This window comes from Erithacus rubecula (genome assembly GCF_903797595.1).
Source record: "Erithacus rubecula genome assembly, chromosome: 1".
Lineage (NCBI taxonomy): Eukaryota > Metazoa > Chordata > Aves > Passeriformes > Muscicapidae > Erithacus > Erithacus rubecula.
The window spans coordinates 26690235-26708783 of NC_136658.1; the positions used below are offsets into that span (position 1 = coordinate 26690235).

The 18549-nt window shown below is 42.5% G+C and overlaps 1 protein-coding gene across 1 annotated transcript in view; it reads right to left on the reverse strand.

Moving 5' to 3' along the window:
* The window catches only part of CLCN1 (chloride voltage-gated channel 1), a 60101-nt gene that overhangs the window by 22371 nt on the left and 19181 nt on the right, over positions 1–18549 (reverse strand). The window contains exons 2-8 of the mRNA XM_079312068.1: positions 11654–11807; positions 10992–11123; positions 9381–9509; positions 9144–9277; positions 8288–8365; positions 7448–7559; positions 1994–2119 (exon numbers count right to left, since the gene is read on the reverse strand). Coding sequence (XP_079168194.1) covers positions 1994–2119; positions 7448–7559; positions 8288–8365; positions 9144–9277; positions 9381–9509; positions 10992–11123; positions 11654–11807 — 865 coding nt within the window. The remainder of the gene's footprint in view (positions 1–1993; positions 2120–7447; positions 7560–8287; positions 8366–9143; positions 9278–9380; positions 9510–10991; positions 11124–11653; positions 11808–18549) is intronic.

Sequence of the window (18549 nt, forward strand, 5' to 3'; positions counted from 1 at the left end):
TGGTTCTGTCTCTATTCTCACAGGACAGAAAGATTTCCACAGAGAGATTCATCCCACCTTTCTACAGCCTCTTTCCTGAGTGACTAAGCCATTCTGAAGCTAAGTGTCCAAGCCCTTTTCTCTCCACTGGCTAGAAACTGTAGGATTCTTACAAAGTTAGAAATAAAAATGAACGGGAAAGTAGTTACTGTGAGTCTACTTTAAAAAAGATTTGAACTTTAAGATAACACTGAGCCATGTGGCAGCAGGAGGAAGGCAAGGCATGAAATCCTATGGCAAATAAGATGAAATTCTAGGACGTGGTAAAACAGAAATCCTGTGAATTGTAGAACTACAGCCTTCCATGACTGGCAAAGAGGGGCTCAAGCTGCAGCAGCAAACCAGAGTGGTTGGCAAATAACCAGATGTTATTTGGAAAGTACAGATAATGGTGTGTGTAAAGCCAGCCAACAAAGCTGTGAGTATCAAGGAGCCAGCAAAGATTCGGTGGATCTAAGAAATAAAGGAATTTTGGTGAGATGCTACACAGCTTATTTGCATCTGTTATTCTGATGTGATCACTTCCCTACCTGCTTCTTCCTGGTAGCAGCCATTATAGAAAAACCTTGCATGAACAGAGACTGAAAAGACTGGGCGTGCAACTTTTGAAGGGAAATAAATGAGCAAGAAAAGACATGAAAGACAAGTTAGAGCAGACATGATGAAAGATCATAAAATAATGAATGATTTAGGTAGATAGAAGTTCCTAGTTCCTTAATACAATGACAAGGAGCCTGACAACACAAAGAAAATACAGAACTGTGAAAAGGAATGATTTTTCATAATCAGTTGAATAATATTACTTTTTAACTTAGAAAATGAAGAACTTTAGGAGCCATTAATATGGGTGTTGAAGATGTCTGGATGATTTTGAAGAAGGGACAGGAGTCAAGATGTTTCAGGATTAAGCTAATTTCTAGTAATTTGAAATTAAACCAATTTCTGGTGATTTCTAGTGATTAGAGAGACCAACAAGGGAGTCGGAAAAGACAAAGTGAAGGACAGGAAATTATCTTCTGTTCTCTGAGTTTCTTATATTTTTCTCTGGAAAGAACAGAGAGATATGGGTTTGGGGGTTTTTGTGACAGACCCAATGGTTAAATACCCCTCACTTTTAGGCAGTGCTACACAAAGAAAGATATAGTCACTTTCTACATTCAGGTAGAAAATCTAGTAATTTTCTATATTCCAGAGAATATTCAAACCCCCAAAAAATCCAGCCCTCTGAAGTCCAGAGAGACATGTTATAGCAATTTTAAATAAGTAAACTGTCTACGTGGAGCTCAGTGAGATAGATATAATTGTAAGAATGAAATATAAAGATATTATAAGGAAGAAGTTTACATAGAAATGGCAGCCTTCTGCACCAAAACTCTATTCCCACAGTGACTGAGACACTCTCTTGAACAAGCCTGGCTTGTGCAATTTCTGTCTGCAACAAATGTCACTCTCATGTTTTTCAGTTACTTGAGACACTTTATTTTTCAGGACCTTCAGTCAGATCCTACCAATCCTGTACTCACTCTCCTAATCATTTAATCATCTCAAATTTCTTGACTATCTGTTTTTAGTCAGGAGATGACCAAAGCAGGCCATGTGTTTCCCAGCAAGGATTACATCCTCTGTGATGGGATATCTCTGTGTTTGCAGCCTGGGTGCTATTCTGAATCGAGGCAAAAAAATCCCACCTCAGGGGGACTTTTGCTTGCTGAGGACTCATATTCTGTCATTTATCAGTTGGATACATCCCAGCTCTCCTAGGAATAGGTTAGGCTAGACAACTGACAAGATGACAAGACATTTCCCTTTCTCCTTCCTTCTCTGCCGCTGGAAGTCATGTGTTGTGGCAGAAGTTTCAAATATCATAAAAGCATTGTGGTTTTGAGAAACATGGAAGATAATGCATTAATAGAGTAATTTTTGTACAAAGAGAGCAGAATGGCTCTTAGCTTACCTGCATCCTTGTTCCAGACAGCAAGGACTCTGAACACGAAGGCGCTAAAGGTAGCTGCAAAGAAGCCTCTCCAATAATTGCGCACAGCAAAGTAGGTGGAAGTGACCTCGATGCTAAAAAGAACCCCTAGAAAGAGTTGGAAGAGGAACAAGGTTAAAATAACAAGTGTAATGGTAGAAACATGAGAGAGAATTCTAAACAGCTTCCTAGAGCAGTGGTCTCCACATTTCTTTGATCATACACTCCTGCCAATAAAAGGTTTTTTGAGCATCTACCCTCCCCCTGTATGTGTATTTATTTAAAAATAACATGCATGTACTACTGTACTAAAATATCATGTATAATACCAAACGTGCACAAAAATATAAATTAAGGATGAGATAAAGATGAAATAAACATAATTTTTAAAAGAATTTGTTTTATTTATTAATGGAACAAAAAAATTATTCTCACTAAAATAATAATATTCTTTATTTTTTAAAATCTGGGTTTAATGCTTTGTGATACAGAGATTCAAAGGTATGGTTCTATGTTCAATCATTTTGGTACTTGGTCTAAAAAGAGTATCTCACAAAGACACTAGATCCAAATGCAAGAAATGTATCATTGGCTGTGCTGGCTAAATCATGATACTATTTTCTCAATCCCGCCCACCACCTATGCAGAGATTTTTGTTAAAATCTGCATAGTAAATTTCCATCCTTCCTGATGTCAATCAGTTGTTCTTGCAAAATAATAAGATGATGTTGAATTTTTGTATTTTTAACAAGTGGGTTCAAAACCCACTGAAAATCATAATCTTGAAGATTTTTAAAAAGGTAGAAATGCCTGTTTTCAAGTTTTTTATGTATATATATAATGAGAGGTTTTGCAACCAAGACACTTACATTGTATTTGGCAACAGATTCACAAAGCCTCCACAAGTTTCTTTTGAAAAGCAGTTTCTCACCCACTGTTAAAACATCACTTTCACCTTGAAGTACATCAAGTATGTTTACTTTTTCAAAAAATAACTGCTAGGTAACAATCTACTGACAGGCACTTGTCATCACAGAAAAGATCAGCAAATTCAGAACACTTGTCTTTTTGTAAAAGAAAAAGGTGCAACTGGACTTTAAATTCTCTTATTCTTTAAAGTTGCTATCATATATCCAGCAAACGCCTGTAAGATTTTCATCCATCTTGTTATGAAATATTGTGAAGATTCTGCTCTTTCAGAGTCTTGTTTTTATGAAATGAACCACACCAACAACATCCTGTAGCACTTTGTGCATGTCTGGCTGCCCTTTCTTTGCTGCAATGCTCGTCTGTGTACACTGCAGTGCATGAATTCCAGGTGTAGTGGTGTCTGGGTAACCTTACCCCCTAATTCTTCTCTTATTCTGCTCCACCAGTTGTCAGACTTGCAGAGCTCTTCCATAAAACATTTTCTAGTAAAGAAGTAATTTGGTTGAGAATACAGCTTCTGTGGTAGAGCTTTCTTTCAGTGTCTCACAGAAAGCAGTTCTGCATTTCACTATCAAAACAGAATCTGGAAAACACCATCATCTGAAGCATTTTAGAAACATCTGTACTCTAATCCAGCTGCACAGGAAACCTCTCCTACTGTGTAATTTGTACAGACTCTTGTTTCTTAAAACTTTAGGCTATGTCTGCTATGCATCTTTCAACAGTGTTTACTGATGAAGGAACACATTTTAGTTTGCTGTTCTGTTGCTTTCTGTGTATTATCACAACCATTTTTATCTTTTATGGCAGGAAGAGCAAGTGGTATGTGGCATTTTCTCTTTTGCTGTGAAGCAAGAAACCTCAAAGGAGACTTCTCTAGACATTTGTCATTAGGTTCAGTGAAATTTTGTGAAGTATTGGATTGAATGTCACATGGTCTGAAACATCACTGAAAAGATGGTAGAGGTTTGTCTTCATGTTCTGGATGCCAAGATTTTTAATGTCTTGCTAACTCTAATGGCTTCATACCCTCATTAGCTGGGTATCAAACTTCTCAAAGCACAATACACATATAGGGTAAGGTTCATCATTAATGATAGCAGATGTAAATTCATGTTTAAAATAACCTTTGATCATTTTAATCTTTTTTTGTCTGACTTCCTCTCAGATCTCATTAGCTGGCCATTGTTTGTACCTCATAATGGGACTGAATAAGGGCCTGTACCAGAAGTGTCAGCCCTGTCACTTTCTTGTCATTTCTCTGTGCTCACATTATTAGTATTATCTTCAATGCATAGCCTCTTTGCAGGATCTTTTAAAGCCATTTTTCCAATTTGTGAGGATTAGTTTAGTTAACACTAGATAATATAATCCATAAATCCACTTAATCCAGTGTGGGCACCATCGATTGCAGTTCATTGTAATATGCTGAAAGAAAGTAAATGATTGAGGGCACCATGGTCAACTCTCCACACTGGGAGCAACTCTACACTGCACTGTATATGACAAGTGGCCATGTGACATATTAGGGCACCACTGCCAATACAAATACTTAATATTAGTGAAGTTTAATCTATTCACTTTTTGATATTAAAAAAATTAGAAATTTTTGTATTTCCTTCCCATACTCAACAGATCACCTCGTGCACCCCTTGGGGTATGCACACCCCAATTTGGAGACCACTGCTCTAAGAGAGCCTTCTCCTCTTGCCTCCAGAAAGTGAACAACATGGAAAATAAACTGTCAGAGATGCTGGGGAGGTTGAAAATGCTAAAGGTAAGTGTGTCTGTCCAAAGTAAATGTCACATCAAAAATGTGGTGCAGGAGAGGGGGAGAGGAGAAGAGGACTGGTGGGAGAGGATTTAGGTACCTAAGGAAAAGGAAACAGAACAGCCACTTGCCTCCAAGTGGTGTCCCAAAGCAGCAGCCAACACCCACAGCACACCCCACAGTCAGGACATCTGTGTAATAATAGGGCTGCTACTGGTGAAAGAGACAAAGAGAGACAGACAAACAGAAGAAAGAAGGAAAGAAAACAGAGCGTGAGTAACAAAATTGGCAGGTATAACTGCATGATGTCACCCAGCTCTGTCACCAGTCTCAGAGTTATAGCTATGTTTATCTTATTTCTCCCTTCTGGATGGCTTCAAAATATTGAAAAGGCAACATCTGGATAGGCATATACCTGGAATCACACATTCAAGAAATGTGAAGAAGGCAGAATCTCATTTTCCTTTGAAACACACTAATTTCTGTTACTGTGGAAGAAATGTCTCATGGAAAATCCTCCAGAGGGTGGAAGGAACATAAGTAGGTTTCGCTCCATCTCTTTTACTTTGGCAGGGAATCTCAGGATGCACATGTGCCACAGAATGCCTCTAAAAACCTACCCTGTGATTCAGTATGCACAAGGCACACTCATATCCAGAGCATATCCAGAGCAGGTTCTTCCATGCTGGTTTGGGTGCTTTACAGATCACCCAGCAAAGCATTGTGCTGTCCTAATGAAAATAGTCATAGTAATAAAAATTGTAATTGGAAGGTATAAAAGGAAGAGTCTTTCTAAGAGGCTGGGTACCATTTACTTGTCAAGGGCTAAACTGGCTTTTCAAATCCATCCTCCTTAATGCACAGGGTGGTATTTACCTGCAACAACACCAAGAACAACACCAGGGCAATATGAAGTGAAACTGCAAGCTATATCCTGAACCAAGGTCAGCTGAAGATTACATGACTCCCAGATAATGGAAATCACATTTGCAATTTGGTGTAAATCCAAAAGAGGAACTAGGGCTACAGAGACTATGATAACTTTCTGTTTGTTCCCATACTACAATGTTATCACAGACTCACAGCAAGTTTAGTTCTGTGTTTCTGAATGCTTCCCTATCTGTTCAGAACTAGGCTCACTGCAAGGTTAGATCAATAGGATCACACTGCTCAGGATCAAGCTGCTAGGGAAGCCCTGAACACTTTCAAGGGCAGTGATTCCCCAGCATCTCTTGACACCTGTGCCACCCTGAACCACCTTTGGGACAAGTAGATAGAATTTCCTTTGTTGCAAGTTGTGCCTGTTGTCTCTTTGTCCCATCACTGTCCTCTGAGAAGACTTTGGCTGTTTTGTCTGACATCTCCTTTTAGCCTTCTGTTTTCTCCTCTAGCATCTCCCAGTCATCTATGTATGATGAATCCTGAAGTCTCTGAGACTATGTTAATTCCAGGTACAGAGAAAGAAACAAGAAGCATAGACTTCTGTAGAGGGTTGGGTTTTTGGGTTTTTTTAGGTTTAGTGGTTTTTTGCTTTATTTTTTTTTTTACCATTAAGACACCATTGTCCTGTGCTTCCAATGGTTCCACCTGACTGTGGTCTGATCCTTGGTTCTGCTTTCTCTCAAGGCTTTTGGCAGACTGACAAATTTTGCCTTGAAGCCTCAGGCTTCAGCTCAGGCTGTCTACATCTTGCTAGACTGCCCACATATGCACAGCCTCTCTCCTGCTTAGCCTGATTTTCTTTCTGGCATCTTTTCTCAAGTTATCAACTGAAGAACCTCTAATCTGTAGCTGACAAACAATGTTCCTTCCTTAATTTTTTTTTTTAATAGGCAACCAGAGTAAAGATCAGTATTACTGTTGATGCAAGACCATGTTGCATTTGTCAGCTAACTCATCCATTTGAAGGCTAACAGGAAAGTAGTGCACGGAAGAACTAAAGCCAACTTAGAAAAAAACATAGCATTTAAAAACTCTTTGCACTTCCAGGCACAATAACCATGCAAAGAGGTTCAGGGCAGCACATGGAGAGCGGGGGAGGAGAAAGGAAAGACAGACTATTTATGAATATATTTCCACTGCTTTAGGAAGAAATTATCATGTGCCTCTGTTTAAAGAATTCAGTGAATCAGAAGACTAGTACAAATGCATGGGGGAGACATAAATTTCCAAATTTCTCCTCCAAGCAGGATCATGGAAAGTTGTGAAGGGACCACTGGAGTTGTCTCCCTGCTCAGAGAGCTATCCATTCTGTTAATTCCAAAGCTAGGTCAGGTTTTCACCAGGTGAGTCTTGCACATTTCCAAGAGTGGAAATTCCCTGAGCACCCTGAACACCTATGTGCTGGACCACCCTCGGGAGTGGAAACATAATTTCCTTTAACAAAGTCAAGGTTTCCCCAGTTGAAAGTTGTGCCCATTGCCTCTAGCAAGTTTTAGTGTTTTTTTACTTCTGCTATTACTTGATCTTTATTGACTTTCTGGACAGCCCTTGGTACTATCCAGGTGGAACAACGTTAATGGCAGAGACTGAACAAGCCGCATCATTAGAAATCAGCACTTAAATAGGAGTCACTTTTCCTGTAACTTTCCCTTCCTTTTACTGCTACCAGTTACGTGCGAAAAGAAGGAACCTGTGTTGTGAAAGTGGCATCTGTGGAGAACCTTTCACGAGAGCAGGAAGTCTCACAGCAAGAGGAACTGTACATGAAATGTCACATATAGGAAGACACTTGCCTCCGAGAGGAGCCTTGAAGCAACATCTGACTCCAACTGCGCGAGCCGGCACCGGGAGGTCGCGCTGCCTATGCGCACGCTGGAACAGGGAGTGCAGCCAGAGACGGGCATGCTGGGTTAGAGGGAGCAAAGCCACGGCGTTAGGACCAGAACAACCAAAGTAAGCAACAGCCAGCAGCACACCCAGCCATGGCTATCACAAATAGCAGGCCCTGCACACTTCAGTGCAATCTTTAGTACTGTCAGCTGGTCTCCAGCAGTGACAACTGGTCCTTGTGCACAGATGGGATCTACTCAAGTAAAACAGCACCTCCAGTTGTATTACATAGTCACTTTCTGCTAAGAGCTGCACATAAAGAAGTTCCTACATTTATCTGTATGTGCAGTTAATAGATTTTTTATACAACCAGTCAATACAATGATCAGCCTGCAAGGCTGTTCTGTGATAGCAAAAGCATAGAGATGGTGTCAGTGTCTATAATTAGCAATGCTGTATAAATTTGGCTTAAAGACAAATTGATCTTTGTCTGCAGCTACTTTTTTATACAGTCAATGATCACAGTGCGAAGGCATCACTCACAAGATTGAAAACTTGTCAAACACATACTCCTAACTAGTCTCTGTGTAACTTCTAGGTAACATTGGTGGTCCTGCACAATTATATGGGCTGTATGTTTGGCCTTCTACTACTTTTGTTCAGCTTGTATTTTACTGCTCTACAGCAGTACAGTAAACAGCCACCTATGTGTTTCCTCTGTGTTCCACGGCCTACCCATACTATCCTGGGTGTCTCAGGAGCTCAACCTGTGGAAGAGCTGTGTGCAGAGATATGTGCCTTACCTCATACACCCCACAGAAGATCGACATGAACTTGCTGAGTACCACAGCACAGATACTGGCAATATGCACAAAAGGACCCTGCAAGAGAAGAGAAGAGAAGAGAAGGAGAAAATCAGAGAGAGTTGCTCTCTGGTTACTGACAACTATTTAGCTACTGCAGGCCTCATAACTTCTCTTCATCAGTCTCAGCCAGCAATAGAACAATTAAGGTTGGAAAGGACCTTTGAGATAATTGAATCAAACCTTTAATGCAGTGTCATTGTATTCACCACTAAACCATGTTCCCAGGTGCCACAACCACACACCTTTTGAACTGTTCCAGGGATATTGATTCCACCATTTACTTCCTTTAATACTGACCACCATCTCATTGAAGAAGTTTTTCCTAAGATACAGTCTAAACCTTGCCTGGTGCAACTTGAAGCCATTTCCTCTTTACACTGATTGCCTGGGAGAATTGACTGATTCCTACCTGGCTACAACCTCCTGTCAGGTTGAGAGTGAGAAGGTCTCCCCTGAGCCTCCTTTTCTCCAGATTAAGCAGCCCCATTTTCTTCAGCCACTCCTCATAAGATTTGTGCTCTAGACCTTCCAATCTTCCTCAGTTCTTCTATCTCCATTTAATTTTTTCCCCTCTCAAAGACTACATGACTTGAGTTCATTCATGTTTCTTATATCATTTCTTTGAAAGAGGAAGGCAAATGGGCAGTGAAGGATAGGTATTGCTGGAACAAGCAGAACTTTGAGAAGAGGAATGGTGGTGAAAGTAAGAAAACATTTATAGATTCCTCTTTCACAGACAACTCCCACCTTTCAGACCCTGGTTAGTACTGCACATGGAATCAGCAATATTTACCTCTTTCCCCACAGGCATGCCACTTCCAAGCCCAGCTGTGAGAGCCACAACTTTGGCCACAAAAGCTTTGAGAGTGAGATACTCCTTGAGGACCACTCCCCTCATAATAGTCTTGAGCTCTGGAATTCCAGACCCTGTAAATCACAGCAGAGCCAGGAATGAACAAAACCCACAGGCAAACAGAACAAGGAAAATGAGACAGACAGGGACAGACCCTGCCATGCCTTCTGCCCTCACCAACAGCCTGTGGAGAGACGAAGTGGCAGAAGCTGGCAGCAAAGAGAATGAGGCCGAGTGGGAAGGCCACCCACACCACGTACTGCAGAGGGATGTTGGGGTGCAGCGCTCCGTATGTCCACTTGTAGGCTGTGGAGACACAAACAGAGAATGTGCCAGTCACCACAGCTGCTCTAAACAGGCTGGCACACATCAGAGAATCACACACTTGCTAAATGTGCCCGTGCTAAATCTCCTTCAGAAATGGTGCCCTCGTGCTCCTTTTCTGAGACAAGCCTAATGACATTTTGAGTACGAGTTCCCCAATAAAGCAGGCATTCTGCAGGAATAGATAGAAGACACTATTAATGCCTGTGCACAAGTGTGGCATGAAAGGAGGTGTGTTACATGCAGCTGTGAGGACAAATCATTATTCAGTGTCTTCATTTGGCACTCTGAGGGTCTTGTGTGGGTTCTGAAGGGCAATAAAGTGGTTCACCAATCATTCCTTCGAAAAAAATGAGTTTAAAATCTCTGGTTGTGATTTCCCTTCTAGAGCAGCAGAATGGAAGCTGTTTAAAAGCCAGCAGCTATTAAAACAGCAGTGGTGCAATTGCTCAGCCAGGTACAACAACATGAGCTGCTGAGAATGCAAACTGAACTGCAGCTCCTCTGAACTGCATCTTCCCTGCCTGAGCTGGCACCCCACACAGCCTCAGCAGAGACTGAGACTTGGCAGGGAAAAAGGAAAAAGAACACCAAAGGACTCAGCTGCAAGGAGTATAAAGGACAGGAACTCTCAGAGTGGATTATACCAGTCATCTGGTAGATGGGGAAGCTCTGAAGGGAAGAACACCAGGCTGAAGGAATGTTGGGAGTTTTGAGGAATTGTCGCAGCCAAGAGGAAAAGGTTGGTGCATGTATGTGCCAGTCAGGACTGAGACGCTGAGGGTAAGGACAGTGGAACAGTGCAGTTAACAGGATGTGGCAGTGGTGTGTGTGTGTGTGTGTGCACACTGAAATGGGGGCTGAAAGCTCTTGTAATTTTTGTAGCTGGCAAAGGGAGACAGACCACAGGAAAAATGCAGAGAAGGGATATAAGGGAACAGGAGATCCTTGTGAAAAGGGCAAAAGGAGAGGGCACTATATGCCCAGACGGCAGAAAAATTCAGGGCACTGTGTAAGTAAAAATTGGAAAGAACAAAAATGAGATAAAAAGCAGAAACACTGTCAGAAAGGCATCTAAGAGCCCCTTCCCCCATCATTCATGTTCTTAATATTCTTGGGGATAAAGGGAAGCAGTATGATAGGAAAGGCCACAGTAACATTTCCCTATGCTCCTGAATATTCAAGGGAGCAGAAAGAAAAGGAATTAAAAATAATTGTTTGTCTTTTGACTCATCATACACATATCCCTTGTTTCTGACCACTTACTTCCAAATTTTCTCCTACCATCCCTTTAAAGAACCTCTCCCTAGCTAACCTTTACTATGTTGCCAGAACTGCAAACTTCCCAAGCAGCGAGGGTTAAGGATGGGAGAATGATGTTAAAGGAGGAGCAACCCTGGTCACTGGGCTTTGTAAAGCATTTGTATTTACTGGCTGTTTTTGCAACACCTGAATGGGACCCACCCTGTACAGTCTTTGCACTGGCATAATCCACTCCCCAGCTCACCAACGCCATCACCAGACCCAGCAGAACCAAGAAAATCCAGTCCTCTCCAAGCTTCTTGGTGATATATTTCTGGATGCGTTTAGCACAGTCTGTGGAGGGAAGGGTGAACCAGAAAAACTGAGTGAACATAGATGAAGCTGTGTCTGTCTCTCCTGTGCTCAGAACTGACTAAAACAAGGATTTATTTGGAGGAATCATGGGTTTCATGTTGAAGGACTGATAGCCATCCCTCTCTCACACAGTTCTGTGACATCTTATGTAGTTTAAAAAACATTTTAAAAAGGGGGGGGGTGGGGGTGGGGGTGTGCAAGACACACAGGGTGGAATTTAACATCTTGTACACTACCAGCAAAAGTCTGGTACAAAGAGGTCCCTTTCCTCCCATCATAGAGATCTGTTGTGGAAAAAAATATTTACCTGTGATTGTTTTTTTGTTCCAAACATATCTTTTCTCTTTCTAGGATGAAAGCTCATGTAGAAAAGGATTTTCAACCCAATGAGATTCGATTCCTTTTCCTTCCCTCTCTGCTTCTCCCCAGTCACAATTGCTTAAATCCCATCTCTCTTGCTGGCCTACCCAATATCTGGAATAGGGTAATGAAACATGAATTGTCCCTACCTTGACATTTGGAATAGTGCTCTTCTTTGATCTGTACTTGACTGTCACGTTTCAGGGGTCTTCCATTGTTCCTTTGGGCCTGTTTCTTCAGCAGTTTTGCTGCTTCCTTGTCTGAAATGTTATCTGTTACCTGGTCTGTGTATCGGCCATAAAGCTAGAGGAGCAGAAAAAGCAGAGAACAAGAGGGATCACAAGGAAAAGGTAAAGCAAATGCTCCTTCACAAATAGCATTAAGGATGACAAGGCAGATCTACCAGCAATCCGAGGTACAGACCCAAAGGCAGCTAGCAGGGAGACTGAGACACAGAAACTCTCAGACAGATGCAGCTCATTTACTTTTTCTTTTTTCCTTTCTAGTTTCCTCTTTCCAATCTCTCCAAAACCTTTTCACCTCCTTTTTGGAGTACAAGATATGATCACAGAATATTCATTATTTTCTAATGCCCTGGGAAAAGAATGGCTGAGAGATTGAACATTAAGAGAGAGCATTTGAGCATTAAGAGACAGCTTCCTGGAGGTACAAAAGAAGGTCAAAGTAGTTCACATGAGGCCGCCATCCTCAGGGCTGTCTCATAGATTTCAGAAGCACTGTAAAACATCTCTGAAGGTTTTGAGAGGCATTACACTCTCAAACAGGCTGCAGGAATGTCCTGCATCTGCTCCTCCTGCTGCCAAGGAATGCCTAACAGGGCACATAGCCACTGACGGTGCTCGTGGAGGAAAAGAAGCTGCATCATCTCAAAAATATCACAGGCTGCTGCACTGCTCCAACAATTATTTACCCAAGTCAGCATTTTAAGTCCTCCTGTATGTCTAATTCCTTTGAAATTCCTAATCTCTTAATCTAGTCTTTTTCTTCAGCCACTGAACTTGAAATGCAGTTGGTTATATGCAGTTCACAATCAGCTACATGTGCTTTCCAAGGACATTTCTTATACAGGTCTACAGTAAACTGGGCAGTTGTGCTGTCTTGTCAACTTCTTAAGGGAGTTTGAAGAACCCTGACTGTGCCCCAGGCTTGTTTACCAGATTCCCTGAAGACCAGCTATGCCACCTCACTCTATCAGAGTGTAGGTGGGAAAGGTGTGCATTTGAAAAGCAGAGACTAAGCCTCTTCTCCTTGCATGTCCTTCAGTGAACCAGGTTTGGCTTTACTTCAGACCAGGTTATCACCTGATACACCTCCCACCTGTGACAAGGTGACCCTTTGCTCCCTCCCCAGCACAACATCTGCTTCTCTGAGATTTTCTGAGAGGCAGGAGGAGAACAGGCCACGTTTTAATCAGCAAAGTCAGACACTTAAGCTGGAGAATGACAGGATGTATGACAGAGATAAAGCACTACCACACACTTAGGAGACATTTCTGTTTGACAGTTCCTGCCTCCTCCTTTCAAGGCAACAAAAGCGATGTTCCTGCTCCCTTGAAATAAAATAGATACAGAGACTCACAGAAAGATTCACACTGGAAGGCACTTCTGGAGGTTTCTAGTCCAAACCTCTGCCCACAGCCTGCAAACTCCAAAGCCAGGTACAACAGATTAGGCTGCTCAAGACATTATCCAGGCAACTCCTAAGCATCTCCACGAGTAGAGATTACCCAGCTTCTCTGAGCACCTCTTTCAGTGCTCTATCATTTACTATTTCAACCTAATAAATATGACTGAAGGTCCTAAGTGTTTTATTTATTTGCACATATTCCTCAAGAGACACTTAAACCATGTGCCATAGCTCCCTTTGGAAATCCTAGTGGATTTTTTTCTTCCCAGAATCCATATCTATGCTTTTAAAAATCATCCTGTTCTAAAGATGGTTCACCTGCTGCCTCTTAAACAGATTGATCCTATCTGAACAGCTGAAAGTATTCTTCCATTCATCATCATATTGGAAACTAAAGAAATGTCACGCAATTAGCGACCACATGATTACCAACACATTCTAAGTAAATTAACCAGACTCTCTGCAGGAATAATGGCCATACTCTGAGCCCCTTAAAACAGACAGGACAGTGAAACCTCAGGCTGAAGAATTTCACCTACAGGGTATGTCCTAGACAGAATGCAGTCCTACCTAGCAAAGTGCTCATTTTTTCTCTTACTTTGTCTTTCAGGCAAAAATGTCAAATACTGGCAGATTTTAGACAATTACATTTTCACATCACCTCAACCAGTGTTTTACTGCTTTTAAATGGTCATGAAAGATGGGTTTATGTCAAATACAACTTAAACCTGTGTCAAGTATGAGATTCAAATTAGAATCTTCCATCTGCCAGATAGAACAGTGTGACAGGATAATAGTATGAATGTTGAAAGTCCTCATATGGTATCCTAGTTCACTGCTTCTGCCTGGCTGTAAAATGGTGCACTCAGGATATGGGAAAAAAAGGAGTTAGTCCACAGACATAAAAAAGAATTGCTGTCCTGGCAAACCAGGTCGTCTCAACACATTTAAAGAATTCTTCCCACATGTGCTTTGCTTCTCCAGGATTCTGGAAGGATCTAAAATGGTAGAAGATTGTGGGACAGAGAAAGAATCCAGAAATCAGAGGATGACCTTACACCAAAATTGGGTTAGGCAAGAAATATCCACTCCATTACAAGATGTAAAGCTAAAAATAAAACACAGTACAACTGTGACTGTTCCTTCTTCTGTTGCTCCCTTTCTAACACAAGGAACACGGGGTTTCTGAGCTCCAGAAAAAATGAAGACAATTTTATAAGTTCTCAATTACCACCTGAGGGTTGAACCAGAAAAGACACTATCATGCCCACTTGGTTAAATGCTGACAGAGACCACCAAAATTGTGCAAAACCAGCTGAAGGTATAAATACCATTCAGAATAGATGGGAAGAACATACACGCCCCTTAAAAAAACCCCCCAAAATATCCCCAACCAAGCCCTCAATCAAACAAAACCAAGAAACAAATAAACAAAAGCACAAAAAAACCCCACAAAAAACCAACCAAACCCTCCAGGGAGAAAGCACAACAAAGTAAAGTTTATTTTCAGAGATGAAGCATTTATCTATGCAAATAATTTTTTGTCTTTCCAAAAATTGGGGGAATTTTGTTGTTTGAGTAACAGAGGAAAAGCTGTACAGAATCTCAGGGGGAAAAATACATCACAATCTCAAGACCTTTCTGGGAGCTGTTTTCTGAGGGGTCAACACATGTATGAACCTGCTCTCCTGCCACAGTCCAAAGCCCAAGCTATTTCCCATGCCATTCTGAACAAAACATTCCCCACAGAATACCCCAGTCCTGAAATTTCTTTCCCCAGCTCTGCCAGTGCATCCTGTTTAGGATCTGCTGCTGCCAGCCATAGAGGCAGCCTTAGCCTCTACTTCCCTTCCATCTCATTCCTGCCTTGTAGCCATCTTGCTATTCCTAAAATTATCTTCCTTAGTGATTTTTTCCCCCTGATGCATCACCAAAGAGAAGCCATATCTGACCTCTAAGGTGAAACCTCCCCAGATGCACCACATACATAAATTTAAATGTCAGTAAAACATCTCAGTCAACTGCTTAGACACAGAGCCAATGAGGCACAGGTAAAGGACACTGAACAGTAACAAAATAATAGTTGTTCCTGAAGAAAAGATGGCAAGGGGGAAATCTAACAGCAATGCCACTACCTAAAGGGAGAGTAGGGTTGGAGGGAAACATCAGAGCAAAATATCTCAGAGGGACACAGTGATGGACAAAAGAAAAAAAGCACAACTTGCAAGAAAGAAAAGCCCCTGCAAAGGAACACGTCCCCATCCAGCCCCACTTGAGGGTAGGTCAGCACAGGTGCTGGTACCCTGTGGGGCTGGGGAATCTTCAGTCCTGCAGATGTTCAGAATGTGCCTGGAAAAGGCTCTGGACAATGTGACCTACCTTTGCAGCCAGCCCTGCTGTGAGTAGGGGCTTGGGCTGGAGAGCTCCAGAGGCCCTCCCACCTACTTCTCAGTGTGAGCCTGTTACTCTGGATTACTGCATTGCCTGATTTCTTACTGCACTCCCTCCCACTACACCCATCTGTGTATTGCTGAGTGAGCTCCCTGCCAGGAACACCCTTTCTATAGTCACAAATAGCACAACTTTCAAATGCTTCACCAGCTGTAACTGCTTTCTCATGCAGAAATAAAACAATACAAATTCCTACAGTGTAGGATAATGTATATTTTTATCAAGGTACATTACACCATCTGTCATATATCTGCTGTATGTTATATTAATTGCAAAAATATTATTATTATTATTATTATTATTATTATCATTATCATTATCATTATCATTATTGTACTACTATTATGTTATCATCCATTAACCACTATATGTTTTTTGACTGTCAGTTATCTGAAGATCCAAGGCCAAAGATCAAGATTTTACTGTTCTGGGGCCTGCGTAAACCAAACCAAATCACAACAGAAGGCGACAGCTAGCAAAAAAAAGAACACAACAGAATCAAAATATCTTTAAAATGTTTTTCCACATGACAATGGGGAAAGAAATCTTAATGATTAGTCTGTGTGGAAACGGATGAAAACCTGTGCAACCAGTTGTTTTTTATGCTAACTACATGATAACTGAGTACATGTTTGTACAAAGTACACATGCATATTTACAATGTATCTGCATGTGCATGAATGACCAGCAAAATACACACCCACAGCAAGCCTGGCTTAGCCAGAATGTTTGCATGAAAAGTTCCATGATAAATGTACATGCACATGTGTACATGACTGCTTATGTAAAATATTTCTAGGACATAATTTTCAGTAAACTATAAATATAAGAGTCTGGTTTTTAGATTGCAAATTGCCTGCACAAATGCATGCTTGTTTGGGGATGTTTCTGCCTGAAGATATGCATGGGAATGGGTTTGCTGGCCTTCTTGTTTGTATGGGAGATCATCTATCTATGTGCATTGACCATCACGCCTCTGGAGCTGAGCACAGACACTCTGGTGTCAGGGAGCAAGAGCACAGAGCTGGTGGTGTTGCCTCACTGTGTTATCTGTGCCTACTGGAGAGTGATTTCAGGTGTGTGGGACTGCCATCTCTGCTGGATATGTGTGAACTGGGATGTTTCTGTGCATGGATGTGCTTTACCGGAGAAAGGGTTTGCATCTCGCAGCTCCCCACAGCCCAGCTCACTCCTGGCACACACACAGAGGTGCTTTTCCCTCCCCCACCTCAGCTCTCCAGCCCCATTTGCACCCCATGGGGCAGGCATGACCCCAGTGGAGCTCAGCCTCAGGTGGGACACACACCTCTCCTCCCCATCCCATTTCTATGCTCTCCTCTCAGTGTGGCTGCTGCAGCCAAAGCACTGCCTTGTGTAGATAAATTCTAAACTGTTCCAGTCCATCCGGGCTGGAGCCTCCAAACAAGCCAGTGGGGTGGTTTTGGCAGACTTCAGTGTAGGAGACACTCAAACCCTCAGGTCTTTGAGGCAGTTTCAGTACAGAAATCCCTGAATATGGCCATGGAACTGATTCTCTGATCTTTGGCAATGTGACCCATAACTATCCTCACTGGGATGCTTATCTACTGGAAGGGATTTTCTTAGTGGAAAATGCACCTCTTTTCCTATCACTAAATCACTTAAGTTTTTAGGAGACAATTAATGCAATCTCCTTCATTCCCCAACCATTCACCATCCATGTAAAAGGATTTGTATTCATTTAAGGAGAAAAACATCCATTTTATGATTTTCACATTTACACACTTCCTCATTCACTCTTCCTCATAATTTGACTGGATCCTTCATTGCACCAAAGATCTCTTAGATCAGCTTAATCAAAACAGAGTTTTAGGAAATAAGACAGGACTCTGCTGTAAACTCTCCCCTTTGCAGGAGGCTGTCCCAGAAGAAGGGGAAAGGGAGATACATAGCATAATGGAACAAAAAGCCATAACTAATGGAACAAAAAGCCATAACTAAAGTACATCTAGGCCCCTGATATTTTCCTGAACCAGTGCTTGTTCAAACCAGAGCAAGAGTCAGATCAAGCTTAAAGTTAGAAAATCCCTCACTTACAGCTCCACTAAGTTATCAAAAAAACCAATATACATGTATGGGTTTATGACCATGAAGGGCTTTATGGTCAGAGAAAAGTCACAAGAGAGCTTCACTTCATCTATACAGCCTTGCAGATGGATACCCATCTATAAACATCACTGCTCTCTTTGGTTTTACTCACTCTTGTGCTTTACTTAATATCACTGTGCAGCTGAAGGCAGCTGCAGCTTCTCTTTGCTGTTACAAATGCATTCATGCTCTGGCCAATTTTCCCCATCCCAGCTTGCCCATTCCACGTCTCGCTGCATCCATGGCAGGGTGACAATCCCCTCTGACTTGAATTCCTGGTAGGATCCTTGGGGCAAGCACAGCCATGAATGTCAAAGGCAGGCCTGGGAGCAGGTGGGACTGGGGATGGACAGGGATGCGTGCTGTGCCCAGAGGTGTCCGTGTGCGATGCCAGCAGTGTCCCGGTGTCCAGCCCTACCTGCGGGTGGCTGCGGGGGTTCTCCGGGGAGCGCAGGCCGTCCCCTGCGGCCTCGTGTCCTGCCGGGGAGCATTTCTCAGCGCAGACACAGCCGTACTGCGGCGTGCCCCCGCCCAGGGCTGGCTCCGGCCTGGGCCCCCGTGTCCCGCTCTCTGGGCCCCGCATTCCTGCGCCGCTCCTCACGCTCGCCGGCCTCTGAGCTGCCGCCCAGAACCGCCCCGAGCTGCGGCCCGGAGCGCGGCCTCCGCATTCTCCGCTCAGCCTCCCTTCCTCTCTCCTCACCACTCCACTTGTCCTGCTCCTGCACTCACTTTCTCTATGCCCCCCTTGTGCCTCTCTCGCTTTCTTCTCTTCCTGCCCAAAGGGTTCAACTATATTTATAGCAACCTTCCTCTGCCACAT